We start from the raw sequence: 19,482 nt of genomic DNA, 5'->3' as shown, positions 1-19,482 counted from the left end.
ATGCACATATGAATGTCTCTGGTGACTGACTCATTAAGATACCCCTACCCTTGGTACGCATGTGTTGTGCAGCCTAGCCTGCTAGCGCCCAGGCTTAGTTGTAGGTAGGTCAGAGTTGGAGTCAGGCTTTAGTCCACACCAGTGACTCGGCACGCCTCAGTGCGAGTGCTCCACATTCCATAGCCAGTGTCTTTAGCGGCGCTTGTGGCAGCGACGCCGCGCGCTCAGTGTGCCTAGAGGGACTCTAACCCCGTGTCCTTGGGGTAGAGTTCTGTGGCCATTCACTGTGTGCTCTTTTGGCCGGGCTCTGTAAGCTAAACAGGCTCCGGCATTTACTTTCAGCGGTGGTGTGGCTTTGTGAGTTAACAGTTCGCTACTGTTCACATTGGGTGACGTAACCCACGTGTGACTGTTTTCACACCGCTTGTCTCCCGCCATTATCTAGCAGCAGCGTACCACCTCTGCACGGTGGACCCCGGGCTGCGAACGCACCTACTACTATTTTATGAGTTGGTACGTTCCGCCAGCCGTAACACCCTCTGTGTGCCCAGAGCTGACCCGCATGAAGGTGAGCCCTTTGTGCCCAGCGCTGACCCGCATGAAGGTAAGCCCTCTGTATGCCCAGTACTGACCCGCATGAAGGTGAGCCCTCTGCGTGCCCAGCACTGACCCGCATGAAGGTGAGCCCTCTGTGCCCAGCGCTGACCTGCATGAAGGTGAGCCCTCTGCGTGCCCAGCGCTGACCTGCATGATGGTGAGCCCTCTGTGCCCAGCGCTGACCTGCATGATGGTGAGCCCTCTGTGCCCAGCGCTGACCCGCATGATGGTGAGCCCTCTGTGCCCAGCGCTGACCCGCATGATGGTGAGCCCTGTGCCCAGGGCTGACCCGCATGAAGGTGAGCCCTCTGCGTGCCCAGGGCTGACCCGCATGAAGGTGAGCCCTCTGTGCCCAGCGCTGACCCGCATGATGGTGAGCCCTCTGCGTTCCCAGCGCTGACCTGCGTGAAGGTGAGCCCTCTGTGCCCAGCGCTGACCCGCATGATGGTGAGCCCTCTGCGTGCCCAGCACTGACCCGCATGAAGGTGAGCCCTCTGCGTGCCCAGCGCTGACCCGCATGAAGGTGAGCCCTCTGCGTGCCCAGCGCTGACCCGCATGAAGGTGAGCCCTCTGCGTGTCCAGCGCTGACCCGCATGAAGGTGACCCATCTGCGTGCCCAGCGCTGACCCGCATGATGGTGAGCCCTCTGCGTGCCCAGCGCTGACCCGCATGATGGTGAGCCCTCTGCGTGCCCAGCGCTGACCCGCATGAAGGTGAGCCCTCTGAGTGCCCAGCGCTGACCCGCATGAAGGTGAGCCCTCTCCGTGCCCAGCGCTGACCCGCATGAAGGTGAGCCCTCTGTGCCCAGCGCTGACCCGCATGAAGGTGAGCCCTCTGTGCCCAGCGCTGACCCGCATGAAGGTGAGCCCTCTGTGCCCAGCGCTGACCCGCATGAAGGTGAGCCCTCTGTGCCCAGCGCTGACCCGCATGAAGGTGAGCCCTCTGCGTGCCCAGCGCTGACCCGCATGAAGGTGAGCCCTCTGCGTGCCCAGCGCTGACCCGCATGAAAGTGAGCCCTTTGCGTGTTCAGCGCTGACCCGCATGAAGGTGACCCCTCTGCGTGCCCAGCGCTGACCCGCATGAAGGTGAGCCCTCTGCGTGTTCAGCGCTGACCCGCATGAAGGTGACCGCTCTGCGTGCCCAGCGCTGACCCGCATGATGGTGAGCCCTCTGTGCCCAGCGCTGACCCGCATGATGGTGAGCCCTCTGTGCCCAGCGCTGACCCGCATGATGGTGAGCCCTCTGTGCCCAGCGCTGACCCGCATGATGGTGAGCCCACTGTGCCCAGCGCTGACCCGCATGAAGGTGAGCCCTCTGCATGCCCAGCGCTGACCCGCATGAAGGTGAGCCCTCTGTGCCCAGCGCTGAGCCGCATGATGGTGAGCCCTCTGCGTGCCCAGCGCTGACCCGCATGAAGGTGAGCCCTCTGCGTGCCCAGCGCTGACCCGCATGAAGGTGAGCCCTCTGTGCCCAGCGCTGACCCGCATGAAGGTGAGCCCTCTGCGTGCCCAGCGCTGACCCGCATGAAGGTGAGCCCTCTGCGTGCCCAGCGCTGACCCGCATGAAGGTGAGCCCTCTGCGTGCCCAGCGCTGACCCGCATGAAGGTGAGCCTTCTGCGTGCCCAGCGCTGACCCGCATGAAAGTGAGCCCTCTGCGTGTCCAGCGCTGACCCGCATGAAGGTGAGCCCTCTGCGTGCCCAGCGCTGACCCGCATGAAGGTGAGCCCTCTGTGCCCAGCGCTGACCCGCATGAAGGTGAGCCCTTTGCGTGCCCAGCGCTGACCCGCATGAAAGTGAGCCCTCTGCGTGTCCAGCGCTGACCCGCATGAAGGTGACTCCTCTGTGCCCAGCGCTGACCGGCATGAAGGTGAGCCCTCTGCGTGCCCAGCGCTGACCCGCATGAAGGTGACCCCTCTGCGTGCCCAGCGCTGACCCGCATGAAGGTGACCCCTCTGCGCCCAGCGCTGACCCGCATGATGGTGAGCCCTCTGTGCCCAGCGCTGACCCGCATGATGGTGAGCCCTCTGTGCCCAGCGCTGACCCGCATGATGGTGAGCCCTCTGTGCCCAGCGCTGACCCGCATGAAGGTGAGCCCTCTGCATGCCCAGCGCTGACCCGCATGAAGGTGAGCCCTCTGTGCCCAGCGCTGACCCGCATGATGGTGAGCCCTCTGCGTGCCCAGCGCTGACCCGCATGAAGGTGAGCCCTCTGTGCCCAGCGCTGACCCGCATGATGGTGAGCCCTCTGTGCCCAGCGCTGACCAGTATGAAGGTGAGCCCTCTGCGTTCCCAGCGCTGACCCGCATGAAGGTGAGCCCTCTGTGCCCAGCGCTGACCCGCATGATGGTGAGCCCTCTGCGTGCCCAGCGCTGACCCGCATGAAGGTGAGCCCTCTGTGCCCAGCGCTGACCCGCATGATGGTGAGCCCTCTGTGTGCCCAGCGCTGACCCGCATGATGATGAGCCCTCTGCGTGCCCAGCGCTGACCCGCATGATGGAGAGCCCTCTGCGTGCCCAGCGCTGACCCGCATGAAGGTGAGCCCTCTGTGCCCAGCGCTGACCCGCATGATGGTGAGCCCTCTGTGTGCCCAGCGCTGACGTGCATGAAGGTGAGCCCTCTGTGCCCAGCGCTGACCCGCATGAAGGTGAGCCCTCTGCGTGCCCAGCGCTGACCCGCATGAAGGTGAGCCCTCTGCGTGCCCAGCGCTGACCCGCATGAAGGTGAGCCCTCTGCGTGCCCAGCGCTGACCCGCATGAAGGTGAGCCCTCTGCGTGCCCAGCGCTGACCCGCATGAAGGTGAGCCCTCTGTGCCCAGCGCTGACCCGCATGAAGGTGAGCCCTTTGCGTGACAGCGCTGACCCGCATGAAAGTGAGCCCTCTGCGTGCCCAGCGCTGACCCGCATGATGGTGAGCCCTCTGCGTGCCCAGCGCTGACCCGCATGAAGGTGAGCCCTCTGTGCCCAGCGCTGACCCGCATGATGGTGAGCCCTCTGTGTGCCCAGCGCTGACGCGCATGAAGGTGAGCCCTCTGTGCCCAGCGCTGACCCGCATGAAGGTGAGCCCTCTGCGTGCCCAGCGCTGACCCGCATGAAGGTGAGCCCTCTGCGTGCCCAGCGCTGACCCGCATGAAGGTGAGCCCTCTGCGTGCCCAGCGCTGACCCGCATGAAGGTGAGCCCTCTGCGTGCCCAGCGCTGACCCGCATGAAGGTGAGCCCTCTGCGTGCCCAGCCCTGACCCGCATGAAAGTGAGCCCTCTGCGTGCCCAGCGCTGACCCGCATGAAGGTGAGCCCTCTGCGTGCCCAGCGCTGACCCGCATGAAGGTGAGCCCTCTGCGTGCCCAGCGCTGACCCGCATGAAGGTGAGCCCTCTGCGTGCCCAGCCCTGACCCGCATGAAGGTGACCCCTCTGCGTGCCCAGTGCTGACCCGCACACTACACAATGTTTTTGCCTTTTCTATGGTAACTGGGGACAGCAGTGACAAGGAGATGTCACCAACACTCACAGGGTATACAATCAGAAAACTTCAGAGCTGTCTCATCCCCATGGTAACCGGATGTGTGAACCACGCCCCCCTGGAGACAGGCAACGCGGCCATGACAACGAATGCGGAACTGAGTTGCGCATGCGTACACTGATGAATCTTTTTTTTTTTCCCCAATTCTTATCCGTTCTCTTTCCGTTCAACCCAACAGTGTGGGCGGGGTTACCGCATCTCGTCACCCAATCACCGCTCGCCTGTCTCTGGACGGCCCTCATCCTATTGGAGCATCGTCTCGGGTCAGGCATTAGCTGTCACAGCGCAGCAGGTTTGGCAGCGGCGGAGAAGAGAGAAAGACGGTGTGAAAGCGGAGACAGGGCCTGGCCGAGGGGGCGACCATGGTGGGATTCGGAGCCCCGCGGCGCACGGGACGGCTGCCCCCCTTCGTGTTGGTGGCGCTGTTAGTGGTGATCGCCCTCCTGGCCTTCAACTACTGGAGCGTGTCCGGCCGGCAGGCGGCCCTGCAGGAGGACATAGCGGCTCTGCAGGAGCAGGTCCAGCGCACGGAGGTGGCCCGCAGCCGGCTGGAGAAGCGGCACTCTGAGCTGATGGTGCAGGCGGAGAGCAACCGGCGGCAGTTGGAGCAGCGACTGGGCGAGTACCAGAACGTGGGCGACCGGCTGCAGGCCCGGGACGTGGAGGCCCAGCGCTGCGAGGTGGACAGGGTGAGTGTGGGGGCAGCAGCCGGGGGATTGTGGGGGGCCGCAGCCGGCCACTCTGAGGGATTGTGGGGGGGCAGCAGCCGGCCACTCTGAGGGATTGTGGGGGGCAGCAGCCGGCCACTCTGAGGGATTGTGGGGGGGCAGCAGCCGGCCACTCTGAGGGATTGTGGGGGGGCAGCAGCCGGCCACTCTGAGGGATTGTGGGGGGGCAGCAGCCGGCCACTCTGAGGGATTGTGGGGGGGCAGCAGCCGGCCACTCTGAGGGATTGTGGGGGGGCAGCAGCCGGCCACTCTGAGGGATTGTGGGGGGGCAGCAGCCGGCCACTCTGAGGGATTGTGGGGGGGCAGCAGCCGGCCACTCTGAGGGATTGTGGGGGGGCAGCAGCCGGCCACTCTGAGGGATTGTGGGGGGGCAGCAGCCGGCCACTCTGAGGGATTGTGGGGGGGCAGCAGCCGGCCACTCTGAGGGATTGTGGGGGGGCAGCAGCCGGCCACTCTGAGGGATTGTGGGGGGGCAGCAGCCGGCCACTCTGAGGGATTGTGGGGGGGCAGCAGCCGGCCACTCTGAGGGATTGTGGGGGGCAGCAGCCGGCCACTCTGAGGGATTGTGGGGGGGCAGCAGCCGGCCACTCTGAGGGATTGTGGGGGGGCAGCAGCCGGCCACTCTGAGGGATTGTGGGGGGGCAGCAGCCGGCCACTCTGAGGGATTGTGGGGGGGCAGCAGCCGGCCACTCTGAGGGATTGTGGGGGGGCAGCAGCCGGCCACTCTGAGGGATTGTGGGGGGGCAGCAGCCGGCCACTCTGAGGGATTGTGGGGGGGCAGCAGCCGGCCACTCTGAGGGATTGTGGGGGGGCAGCAGCCGGCCACTCTGAGGGATTGTGGGGGGGCAGCAGCCGGCCACTCTGAGGGATTGTGGGGGGGCAGCAGCCGGCCACTCTGAGGGATTGTGGGGGGGCAGCAGCCGGCCACTCTGAGGGATTGTGGGGGGGCAGCAGCCGGCCACTCTGAGGGATTGTGGGGGGGCAGCAGCCGGCCACTCTGAGGGATTGTGGGGGGGCAGCAGCCGGCCACTCTGAGGGATTGTGGGGGGGCAGCAGCCGGCCACTCTGAGGGATTGTGGGGGGGCAGCAGCCGGCCACTCCGGGGGGGGGGGGTTGGGGGGGGGGCAGCAGCCGGCGACCAGTCCGGGGGGGGGGGATGGTTGGGGGGGGGGGCAGCAGCCGGCGACCAGTCCGGGGGGGGGGGATGGTTGGGGGGGGGGCAGGTTGGGGGGGGGGCAGCAGCCGGCGACCAGTCCGGGGGGGGGGGATGGTTGGGGGGGGGGCAGCAGCCGGCGACCAGTCCGGGGGGGGGGGATGGTTGGGGGGGGGGGGCAGCAGCCGGCGACCAGTCCGGGGGGGGGGGATGGTTGGGGGGGGGGGGCAGCAGCCGGCGACCAGTCCGGGGGGGGGGGATTGTTGGGGGGGGGGGGCAGCAGCCGGCGACCAGTCCGGGGGGGGGGGATTGTTGGGGGGGGGGGGCAGCAGCCGGCGACCAGTCCGGGGGGGGGGGATTGTTGGGGGGGGGGGCAGCAGCCGGCGACCAGTCCGGGGGGGGGGGGATTGTTGGGGGGGGGGGGGGGGCAGCAGCCGGCGGCCAGTCCGGGGGGGGGGGATTGTTGGGGGGGGGGGCAGCAGCCGGCCAGTCCGGGGGGGGGGGGATTGTTGGGGGGGGCAGCAGCCGGCCAGTCCGGGGGAGTTTTTGGTCAGTATTTTGCATCAGTGTTTTATGCCAAGAGTGGAGTTTACAGAGAATAGCTCTAATTGACAGCCTTCCCCCACTCCTGTGTTTTGGTATAGATAGATCGCAATTCTGATGAGTGAGTAAAGCCTTAGTATGATCTCTATGTGTTGATCGCTTTTTATAGAGTTTTTGTATTGGGGGGGGGGGGGGGGGGTCGGCAATTCAAAAGTACCAATTCTTGCATTTCAGTGTTTTCTTTTCACTTTACACAGATTATCATAATGGTTTATTAATTTTCTTCTTAATCTGGGGAAGGGCGTCATTCAAACATTTTTTTTTTTTTTTTGTAATGTGCTTTTGGCATCCCATGATCACGGAGGGGCCAGCGGGAGCCAGTCCATCGACAGCGGAGACTTTTTTAAATGTCGGTGGTGGTTAAATGGCAGCAATTGGCGCCGGGTCCAGTTGATGTTACGGGCACATTGCTATTACATCCTATGTCAGGAAGGGGTTAAACTCATTATTAGGGGCCAGTAGACCCGTGCACTTGCTGATTGGTGCGCTCTAACTCCTGAGATGACCACCGATCTTCATGTACCTGTGTGTGGGGGTGAATTTATCTTTTTTGCTGGATTTCTCTGGAGTCTGTTGTGCCATCCTTTAGCATTGTGAAACTTTACATCTTGTTATCCAAACCACAATGCTGAACCTGAACCTCACCTCTCCAGAGGGTTATAACCTGCAGCCGTGTCGGTGTCCCGCCGCTGATGGACGGATTCGGGAACTTTTATCCCTTACTGATACCTCTGATCTCCGTTCCAAAATGACGCAGCAGGTCGGATGGCCGCTCCATTCATTCTCTATGGGGCTGCCGGAAAAAGCTGAGCTGCACCATAGAGAATGAATGGCAGAACGGTCCCCTTTAATCCCCACTAGAAAGTGCAGCCAATCAGGGCAGGTCCCAGCAGTTGGACCCCCTCCAGTTCACAAGTTGTTGCCTATGCTGGGGGTCGGTGATCATTTGTGATAACTGGACCCCCAGGTTCGCAGTGGGATCTTGTGAGTCACTTACACTGAATACACAATGGAGATAGCCTTGCGTTAGTTTTCTCCTCCTTGTGACCGGTGACTTTTGCGTAGTTGTGTGACTTGTTTTCCATGAAGTATATGTCAGCTGCTGTTATTTCCTGGGTCCTAGGAGCCTTGTTCTTGGTTCCTTTCCTTCTATTGTAGTGTCATTTATATTATTCTTGAACAAATAGACATGAATGCCAAGAAACACATGAACCAAAAACGTGTCCATGTGAAATCACACTTATTAAAGGGCGATGACGACTGCCGACAGGTTTATGAGCCGTATAGAGGAACAGTCATAGACGTTCCCATAATGAGCTCTGTGCTGTAAATCACCGATTAGTAAGATCAGAGGACGCTCTGTAGTGATCGGCCACGGGGAGATGATTGCTCCGGACCAGTGTTCTGGTGGTGCCAGCGTCTGGCCCCATTTTTCTGTTATTTCATGTTGAGTGAGACGTTTTCTAGATGAAGACCCTTTAGTAGGGGCAGGCCTCTGTGGTGTCCCACATTGTGTGTAGGAATTGTGATACTTCACCAATTTCCAGAAGTGGGGGTGCTTGTGGGAGTCTGGTTCATTGGAGACACACAACCATGACAGTTGGGGTTCGAGTGGTCAGGACCCCTCCCCTCCCCCCCCTTCCCCCCACACACACTAATTTAACTTTTGTCATATATCTAGTGAATAAAAAATACCTATTGGGTTCAGCATATCCGTTACCTGATGAGGCTGGTATATTTACTATGAAAATGTCACAATGGCTGTCACCCTATTTGAAAGTTTTGCTGTCGGATATCAAGAGGAGCATTTCATGAGTCCACCTGGTGCTGTTCACCTTTTGTCTGCAGTTTGCATTGTGAAATCTGGTGGCAGATCCGCTTTAAAGGGCCATCAAACCTGAAATATGTGCTGTAAACCGAGATGCTTATGTCACTCAGATAAACATAAATGTGTCTGCAGGTTCTCGGGAATAGACATCAGTGATCCAAGGGGGGGAGACACCATCCTGTGAGTTATCACATTGAAGAATCCTACCGAAAGCTCGACCCAAAATGTCTAACGTTGGTCTCCACATCAGATGGCTCCCAACCTAACGATCATGATGATGACCGCTATCTCTCCTGAGTTCCCCAGACGTGGGAAGACTAGGCTCGGCCGATCGCTCCAGTGTTCTCTATGAGAAGCTGCTGATCTCCTGGAGAACAAAACCTTCAGCCGTTAAAATTCAACGATTTGGCATGAGAAAAAAAATTGCAGCATGCTTCGCGTGGCTGTGCAAATCAGATGCACTCACCCATTCAAGTCCATGAGTGCGTGGAAAATATCCGACTGCTCTCAGATGACATCCGAGTGCAGTCTGACTTTTGCAGGCTCACAGAATGGAGAAATCTTGTTCTGCATCTACGTGTGATAGAATTTTCTCCCAGAGAGAGAGTCAGATCACAAGAAGCCGACAATCTACTGCAGAAATAAGTGACCATTATTTTGGCATTAGTCACGTTTTAATGATCAGGATCCTGAACACACCTTAGGAATAGATAAGAGCCGTGGTAATTGGGACGGAGCCTACTGGTGTCAGCAGAGTCACAGATATATGGCAAAAGGAGTGGGCGGATGGCCAACAATTCTATGTACTCTCGAGAAAGCATCAATTCAGGGACTTGATCACCTCTCCACAGGATGGTTAATGCATGATCACTGAGCCCCCACGATCATTCGGTTCTGATCTCCCGGTTCTCTGCATTGTGCTTGGCATTGAATGGCGTGGAGGTTGTGCCACACTGCTGCCCCATCAGTATCTGTGGGACTGATAGATGGCTGAGTGTTGTGTTCTATTACCACCGTCGGTCCCATAGACACTTACTGGGGGGAGCAGCGGTCATGGTCTAGTCAACCGCAGGAAGGAGGAGCAGGGACTGGACCTGAGGATCTTTGGGTTCTCCTAGCAATTAGATGTATTTTGCGCCATCATATTCCATGCGTGCTAACAGGGTATCTTCGGCGCACTGTACTGCTATGTTCGAGTCCCAGCGGCTGTTCGACAGCCATAACACATGCAGGGATTGCCTAACGGACGGGAAACCCCTGCACGTGCTGCGGCTATTGAACAGCTATAAGACATGCAGCTGCGGGGACTCGGACATGGTATTCGGTGTCCAACATTCAGATGATAGATCTGCAGTTGTCAGGTCTGGAGGAGCAGAAGGTTGTCAGAAATACTTTTAAGACTGGAAATTTTTTGTAATCTCCTACAAGGGTCATTAAGGATTGTGGCCATACTGACTACTAACATAGCCTAATAATAGTCCCTACGTTATTCTGAGGTTGTCAGCCATGCGGAATTATATCCGAGTGCTCGAAGATGTATTATCTTTTTCATCTACGACTGACTGACACATGTCCGTTCTATATCAGTATGAAGTTTTTAAAAAAACACATTATAGATCTAGGTTGGGGATAATTGGTGTACAATCCGCCCTAAGTAAACCAAATAAATAGCGACATACTCCCATAACATTAATGAACCAGAAACAAACAAAAGTGGAATAATCAATTACCACCATGCAAAGGAAAAGGTTCAGCAGATAAGGATGTAAATCAGGTCTAACAAGGAGAAATATAATGGGTGTGAAAAAGCATCAGACCCTAATGCAATACATATAGGTGCACATACTGACAACATCCTTTTATATGAGAGTAGAAGAGGTGGTGTCAAGAGGTAGCAGAGTTAGTAAAGTTAATAAAGTGACAGTACTTACAAAAGTGCTGTGTAGCTGCTAGATATGTAGTGCTTACCCATAGCTAGGAGAGACAGAATGTGCCCACCCATACTACCCCGACGCGCGTTTTGCATGTGCTTTCTCAAGGGTGCTTGCGACCTCATTGTAGTCCTGAGAGATACATTAACTATGTACCCCCAAGTACAGGTGTCGAATAATTGGGCGCTGTAGTCCGTGTCTTTTAGAATCTGCACTCGCCCACCGCTATGATAGACACGCGCGCGTCGCCTTTTAGTAACGGCCGGGAGAGGCTATAAGACACGGTACATCAGAGCGCGAATTCTTTACGGAGTCCCATAAACGTGGCCGTTTTCGACGTGACTAAAATATGATACCGCAAGAAGGGAGGCCAGGAGAGGATACGATTGTATGGATGCTACAAGAGTCAAATAATAGGTAATCCGTTCTCATTAAAGTGCATGTGTGGTAATAGGGAAAGGTTAATAATCAATAAAAATGCGAATACATAATGTGAAGAAAGTGCAAAATAAGTTGCATTGAAATATGAACATCAAATATAAGAAGGCAGAATAAAGTGCTAGTGCCAATAATCAAGTACAATACATAGAAATATAAACTTTGCTATGTAACAAAATGTTAAATATCTATATATACAGAATATTATACATGCAAGGACTTCTATAAAAAGCTCCATAACATGTTAAAGTGATAATCGCTCATGATTAGTGTTGAGCATTCCGATACCGCAAGTATCGGAATTCCGATACCGACTTCCGATATTTTTTCAATATCGGAAGTCGGCATCGGAATCGGAAGTTCAAAGTTGATTGACAGCCTGACGTCATCATGATGCGCGGTGTGTGCGCATCATGATGCGCCGTCATTTCGGGCCTTCCGGGGGTCTCTGCCGGCCTGCCGGGGGGCTGTGTGGACTGCCCGGGGTCTGTACCGGCCTGCCGGGGGGCTGTGCCGGCCTGCCGGTGGTCTGTGCACCCTGTGGGGGTCTGTACCGGCCTGCCGGGGGGCTGTGCCGGCCTGCCGGTGGTCTGTGCACCCTGTGGGGGTCTGTACCGGCCTGCCGGGGGGCTGTGCCGGCCTGCCGGGGGGCTGTGCTGATGTCCGGGGGTCTGTGCAAGCATCGTCCGATGGGACTACAAGTCCCATCTGGCGATGCCTGCTACCATGACAGTGATTGACACATTAGCCAATGATGGGACAGTAGTAGTCCCATCATCCGGCTAATGTGTTAAATGTTAAAAAAAAAAAAAAAATACTACATACATACTACATGCATGCTACATACATACTACATACATATATACTACATACATGCTACATGCATGCTACGTACATACTACGTACATACTACGTACATACTACGTACATACATACTACATGCTACGTACATACTACATATATACTACATGCATGCTACATACATAACACATATATGCTACATGCATGCTACATGCATGCTACATACATAGACATACAGTACATATAACATAGAGTAACATACTTACCAATACTTGTCACATTGTTCCCCGAAGCCATTGTCTTTTACGGAATAAATATTAACATAACAAACCACAAAAATACTCACCCACGATCCGAAGCAGTCCACGAGTGTGTCCCACAACGATATTGGGTAGAGAACTGCAGCATCAGCTGTTGCTGCCGTTCTCTACGGGCTGCAGGAATCCAATGACGGAAGGTAGGTATACTTCCGCACTGTATTCCTCCGCCACTTAAAAAAAAAAAAAAAAAAAAGTCCCTAGTCTCACTTTATGCCATTGCTGCGTGGGAATTTCCCACACAGCAATGGCATAAAGTGAGACTAGGGACTTTTTTTTTTTTTAAGTGGCGGAGGAATACAGTGCGGAAGGATACCTACCTTCCGTCATTGGATTCCTGCAGCCCGTAGAGAACGGCAGCAACAGCTGATGCTGCAGTTCTCTACCCAAGATCGTCGTGGGACACACTCGTGGACTGCTTCGGATCGTGGGTGAGTATTTTTGTGGTTTGTTATGTTAATATTTATTCCGTAAAAGACAATGGCTTCGGGGAACAATGTGACAAGTATTGGTAAGTATGTTACTCTATGTTATATGTACTGTATGTCTATGTATGTATTGTATGTGGTATGTATGTGGTATGTATGTAGTATGTATGTAGCATGCATGTAGCATGCAGTATGTATGTAGCATGCATGTAGTATATATGTAGTATGTATGTAGCATGTATGTAGCATGCATGTAGTATATATGTGTTATGTATGTAGCATGCATGTAGTATATACAGTGCCTACAAGTAGTATTCAACCCCCTGCAGATTTAGCAGGTTTACACATTCGGAATTAACTTGGCATTGTGACATTTGGACTGTAGATCAGCCTGGAAGTGTGAAATGCACTGCAGCAAAAAAGAATGTTATTTCTTTGTTTAATTTTTTTTTAAATTGTGAAAAGTTTATTCAGAGGGTCATTTATTATTCAACCCCTCAAACCACCAGAATTCTGTTTGGTTCCCCTAAAGTATTAAGAAGTATTTCAGGCACAAAGAACAATGAGCTTCACATGTTTGGATTAATTATCTCTTTTTCCAGCCTTTTCTGACTATTTAAGACCCTCCCCAAACTTGTGAACAGCAGTCATACATGGTCAACATGGGAAAGACAAAGGAGCATTCCAAGGCCATCAGAGACAAGATCGTGGAGGGTCACAAGACTGGCAAGGGGTACAAAACCCTTTCCAAGGAGTTGGGCCTACCTGTCTCCACTGTTGGGAGCATCATCCGGAAGTGGAAGGCTTATGGAACTACTGTTAGCCTTCCACGGCCTGGACAGCCTTTGAAAGTTTCCTCCCGTGCCGAGGCCAGGCTTGTCCGAAGAGTCAAGGCTAACCTAGGGACAACAAGGAAGGAGCTCCGGGAAGATCTCATGGCAGTGGGGACATTGGTTTCAGTCAATACCATAAGTAACGTACTCCACCGCAATGGTCTCCGTTCCAGACGAGCCCGTAAGGTACCTTTACTTTCAAAGCGTCATGTCAAGGCTCGTCTACAGTTTGCTCATGATCACTTGGAGGACTCTGAGACAGACTAGTTCAAGGTTCTCTGGTCTGATGAGACCAAGATCGAGATCTTTGGTGCCAACCACACACGTGACGTTTGGAGACTGGATGGCACTGCATACGACCCCAAGAATACCATCCCTACAGTCAAGCATGGTGGTGGCAGCATCATGCTGTGGGGCTGTTTCTCAGCCAAGGGGCCTGGCCATCTGGTCCGCATCCATGGGAAGATGGATAGCACGGCCTACCTGGAGATTTTGGCCAAGAACCTCCGCTCCTCCATCAAGGATCTTAAGATGGGTCGTCATTTCATCTTCCAACAAGACAACGACCCAAAGCACACAGCCAAGAAAACCAAGGCCTGGTTCAAGAGGGAAAAAAATCAAGGTGTTGGAGTGGCCTAGTCAGTCTCCTGACCTTAACCCAATTGAAAACTTGTGGAAGGAGCTCAAGATTAAAGTCCACATGAGACACCCAAAGAACCTAGATAACTTGGAGAAGATCTGCATGGAGGAGTGGGCCAAGATAACTCCAGAGACCTGTGCCGGCCTGATCAGGTCTTATAAAAGACGATTATTAGCTGTAATTGCAAACAAGGGTTATTCCACAAAATATTAAACCTAGGGGTTGAATAATAATTGACCCACACTTTTATGTTTAAAATTTATTAAAATTTAACTGAGCAACATAACTTTTTGGTTTGTAAGATTTATTCATCTGTTAATAAATCCTGCTCTTGTGTGAAGTTTGAAGGCTCTAACTTATTTGCATCTTATCAAACCTGCCAAATCTGCAGGGGGTTGAATACTACTTGTAGGCACTGTATGTAGTATGTATGTAGCATGTAGTATGTATGTAGTATGTATGTGGTATGTATGTAGAATGTAGTATGTATGTATGTAGTATGTATGTAGCATGTAGTATGTATGTAGCATGCATGTAGTATATATGTGTTATGTATGTAGCATGCATGTAGTATGTATGTGGTATGTATGTAGCATGCATGTAGTATGTATGTAGCATGTAGTATGTACAGTATGTGGTATGTATGTAGTATGTATGTAGTATGTATGTAGCATGCATGTAGTATATATGTGTTATGTATGTAGCATGCATGTAGTATATATGTGTTATGTATGTAGTATGTATGTAGTATGTATGTAGTATGTATGTAGCATATAGTATATATGTAGTATGCATGTTGCATGCATGTAGTATATATGTAGTATGCATGTTGCATGCATGTAGTATATATGTAGTATGCATGTTGCATGCATGTAGTATATATGTAGTATGCATGTAGTATATATGTAGTATGCATGTTGCATGCATGTAGTATATATGTAGTATGCATGTTGCATGCATGTAGTATATATGTAGTATGCATGTTGCATGCATGTAGTATATATGTAGTATGCATGTTGCATGCATGTAGTATATATGTAGTATGCATGTTGCATGCATACTACATATATACTACATGCATGCAACATGCATACTACATATATACTACATGCATGCAACATGCATACTACATATATACTACATGCATGCAACATGCATACTACATATATACTACATGCATGCAACATGCATACTACATATATACTACATGCATGCAACATGCATACTACATATATACTACATGCATACTACATATATACTACATGCATGCAACATGCATACTACATATATACTACAGTATATATGTAGTATATATGTAGTATGCATGTTGCATGCATGTAGTATATATGTAGTATGCATGTTGCATGCATGTAGTATATATGTAGTATGCATGTAGTATATATGTAGTATGCATGTAGTATATATGTAGTATGCATGTAGTATATATGTAGTATGCATGTAGTATATATGTAGTATGCATGTAGTATATATGTAGTATGCATGTAGTATATATGTAGTATGCATGTAGTATATATGTAGTATGCATGTAGTATATATGTAGTATGCATGTAGTATATATGTAGTATGCATGTAGTATATATGTAGTATGCATGTAGTATATATGTAGTATGCATGTAGTATATATGTAGTATGCATGTAGTATGCATGTAGTATGCATGTAGTATGCATGTAGTATATATGTAGTATGCATGTAGTATATATGTAGTATGCATGTAGTATGCATGTAGTATATATGTAGTATGCATGTAGTATATATGTAGTATGCATGTAGTATATATGTAGTATGCATGTAGTATATATGTAGTATGCATGTAGTATATATGTTGCATGCATGTAGTATATATGTAGTATGCATGTAGTATATATGTAGTATGCATGTAGTATATATGTAGTATGCATGTAGTATATATGTAGTATGCATGTAGTATATATGTAGTATGCATGTAGTATATATGTAGTATGCATGTAGTATATATGTAGTATGCATGTAGTATATATGTAGTATGCATGTAGTATATATGTAGTATGCATGTAGTATATATGTAGTATGCATGTAGTATATATGTAGTATGCATGTAGTATATATGTAGTATGCATGTAGTATATATGTAGTATGCATGTAGTATATATGTAGTATGCATGTAGTATGCATGTAGTATGCATGTAGTATGCATGTAGTATATATGTAGTATGCATGTAGTATATATGTAGTATGCATGTAGTATATATGTAGTATGCATGTAGTATATATGTAGTATGCATGTAGTATATATGTAGTATGCATGTAGTATATATGTAGTATGCATGTAGTATATATGTAGTATGCATGTAGTATGCATGTAGTATGCATGTAGTATGCATGTTGCATGCATGTAGTATATATGTTGCATGTAATTTTTTTTTTTTTTTTTTTTACATTCAACACATTAGCCGGATGATGGGACTACTACTGTCCCATCATTGGCTAATGTGTCAATCACTGTCATGGTAGCAGGCATCGCCCGATGGGACTTGTAGTCCCATCGGACGATGCCGGCACAGCCCCCCGGCAGGCCGGCACAGCCCCCCGGCAGGCCGGCACAGCCCCCCGGCAGGCCGGCACAGCCCCCCGGCAGGCCTGCACAGACCACCGGAGCCTGCACAGACCCCCTGGCAGGCCGGCACAGCCCCCCGAAAGGCCCGTACAGACCCCAGAGAGGCTGTACAAGGGAAAAACAGGATTTTTCTTATTCCGATACCGGAAGTCCCATAGACTTGAATGGGACTTCCGGTATCGGAATCGGCGATACCGATACTTTTTTTTAAGATCGGCCGATCCATTCCGATCCGATACTTTGAAGTATCGGACGGTATCGCTCAACTCTACTCATGATTCATGTCCTTTCTAGGGCATCGCTGTTTTCTAATGCGTTGGACGTGGCAGGGTGAGCATAATAGGTTTTCTAACCGGTATTTAGCCAGTTACAGCCCTGGGAAAAGCGCCCTAAGATTGTACCTAGATAAACGTGTCTGTCCAGCAGGTATTATTACACTGCCGTGTAATCCGGGTTGCAACAGGATTCAGGACTTAATGAATAAATAGTAAATTCCTTTTGTACAGCGCCATAATGCTTCACAATTATCTTTTTTTTTTTTTTTCCTGCCATTAAGGCAGGACAAAGAAGCTATTATTCACTTACTAAAGTATTTTTCGTTATCCCTGCACTATAATTCTACTCATATTATGTAGTATATGGTATCAGCGTCTCACCTGGGCATCCCTATCCGTACGCTTAGTGCGACCCTCCAGCCTGGCACTGAAAACTGACTATATATTCGTCATCAATCCTAGTTATCCTGAATCCACCCTCTCACACCACTTTTATGGTCTTGTAGCCTTTTAAAGGTAAAACAAATCTGTAACGTTATCTACAAAATCCTCTGAGCCATAACTGAAAATCCACGTCTTAGTCTATATTCGTGAGGTTGAAATGCTCTGGGCGTGTTCGGAGCACTTCCCAAGCCCCTGCCTCCCCAGCTTTATTTACCACCTAGCGCCACTTTCAGACAGAAAGGCAGAGATACTTCTGCTGCTTTCTAGTAAGTTTTTAATCTCATCACACAGCTGGATTCACAGTTACATTGCTGTGTACTTCTGCCCTGCTTCTGAGAGTAAACTACAGAGTGATAAGGGGAGTAGCATCTTCATTTATCTATGGGTGCTGTGTATAATAGATGTCATAAATAATGTCTGCTTACCATGGAGATGAGCGCTGGGAAATATAGAAAGAGGAAACTGTAGAAAAACTCTGAATACAATTTTAAGGTAAACTTAAGCTGCAAAATCCACTTTTTGGAGTGAGAGTTGTTTGTGTGCCAGCCGTATTGACAGATCATTTACTACCCAGCCATGGCGCAGTATCTATGCTGCTTCATAAAAGGTAAAGACAATTTGTATTTTCATATAATAAAGGTCAATACATCACTATGACTAATGCCGTGCTTGCAGCTTTGACAATTGCTGGATAAGGCAAATCTGAAGCTGCATTTATTGTTTTCCAAGGCCGGCATGGGAAGGGAATTTTTTTTCATCTTTTCATTCGCATCAAATCACTGAAAGAAAAAAAAAAAAAAAACCATAGGGAAACAAAACTGAGAGCAAGTGGGAGGTCATCGGAGACTTCAAAATGATGCCCTCTTGTTGGGTCTTTTTTTTTTTTAAAGGGTTATTTCCAATAAAACAAGATGATTGCTGGGGGTCCAACCACTGAGCCCCCCATTGATCCTGAGCTTGGTACTGTGAAACCCTGAGAGGGGGGTGTTACAGCTCCAACATGAATGGACATCTTCAACCTCTGCTCTATTCATGGTCAGTTGGACTGCTGGAAATTGGGTAGAGCACTCTGCTTTCTCTGGCAGTAATATCGATGATGGATTGGAAGCTGAGCATGTGCTCCTCCTCCACCCCCTGTCTCAGGATCGCTCGGGGTCCCAGTGGTGGGACACTCAGCGATCAGTCATTTAGTATCCTATAGATGCGATCCTCTAGATGTTAGAAATGGACAACACACTGATTACACGGGGAAGCCATCACCGTGCGGTCGGTGACTTTTCACCGATCCTTAGACTAGTATGGGTAATTTTATTCATTGACCAATGTCTACATGATACACAGACGTGAACAGCTCCATAGGTTATAATCACATAGTATGTCATGTCTTTTGGACTGTGGGAGGAAACCGGAGACCCCGGAGGAAACCCACACAAACATGGGGAGAATATATAAAGCCCTTGCAGATGTTGTCCTTGGTGGGATTTGAACCCAGGACCCCAGTGCTGCAAGGCTGCAGTGCTATCCACTGACCAGTGGGCAGCGCACATGATGGGATCATCTCCACGATCTACTAAACTGTAGATTTTATCGTCCTGCACCCTTCATAACCCCAGACATGCTCGCAGTGCTCTCCGTGCCCTCCTCTACAGTGCAATGTATTTGTACGGCCATATTGAGCTTTAATTACTCCGGAGGTGCACCATTTGTGTTGGAGAATCTGAACACGTACAAGAATAATCATTTGTTGCCCACCTTGCTGAGAGATCCAGGCCCTCCCTTTTTAAAATGAAAAAAAAAAAAAAGTTTAAAACCACTGAATGACCTGTTTAAATGGGCAGACCGCAGCAAACAGTGCGCTCTGAATAATCAGTGTAAACAGGCTGCTGATCACCCGATAAATGAACAAAACACGCCATCGGGTGAAATGATCATTTGCACGGCGCAAAAGATCATTGTTCTCAGCGGGGCATGGTGCTGCGTGCACTGAGCAGTCTATTACAGATGGTCGTCCCTCGCGGTCTCCATGTGTAAACAGGTTATTAAATGACTGTCGCTCAGAATAGGCTAACTGATCGGCGGTAGTATTGTGCCGGCAATCAGTCTGTGTACGCAGTACTTAGACTGCAAGAGTATCATGAAGCAAGCATTTGTAGGATTGCTTGTTAATCAGGTGATCGGCATCCTGTTTACACTGAAAGATTATTGTGAAGCCACCGTTAATAAGCAGCTAGTGCACGATAATCTTAAATGGACCCTTGGGGTCGGATTTAAGGTTTGTGCACATCCTAGCAGTGGATGCAGCTGAGATTGCTAAACCCACTAAGTAACCACATACTG

The 19,482-nt window shown here is 50.9% G+C and overlaps 1 protein-coding gene across 3 annotated transcripts in view; it reads left to right on the top strand.

Moving 5' to 3' along the window:
* The first annotated feature begins 4,304 nt into the window (after positions 1–4,304).
* GOLM2 (golgi membrane protein 2) overlaps positions 4,305–19,482 on the top strand; it is a 44,183-nt gene continuing 29,005 nt past the window's right edge. Inside the window, exon 1 of one of the 3 annotated variants that reach the window (XM_073568994.1) lies at positions 4,305–4,800. In XM_073568994.1, coding sequence (XP_073425095.1) covers positions 4,474–4,800 — 327 coding nt within the window. In that variant the 5' untranslated portion in view covers positions 4,305–4,473. The remainder of the gene's footprint in view (positions 4,801–19,482) is intronic. The other 2 variants (XM_073568993.1, XM_073568995.1) reach the window with 2 other exon arrangements.

The sequence above is a fragment of the Dendrobates tinctorius genome, unplaced genomic scaffold (assembly GCF_039654945.1).
Source record: "Dendrobates tinctorius isolate UK_male_01 unplaced genomic scaffold, ASM3965494v1 ptg000022l, whole genome shotgun sequence".
NCBI lineage: Eukaryota > Metazoa > Chordata > Amphibia > Anura > Dendrobatidae > Dendrobates > Dendrobates tinctorius.
Note: the sequence above shows the minus strand (reverse complement) of the source record. Positions and strands in the feature narration are given on the sequence as shown.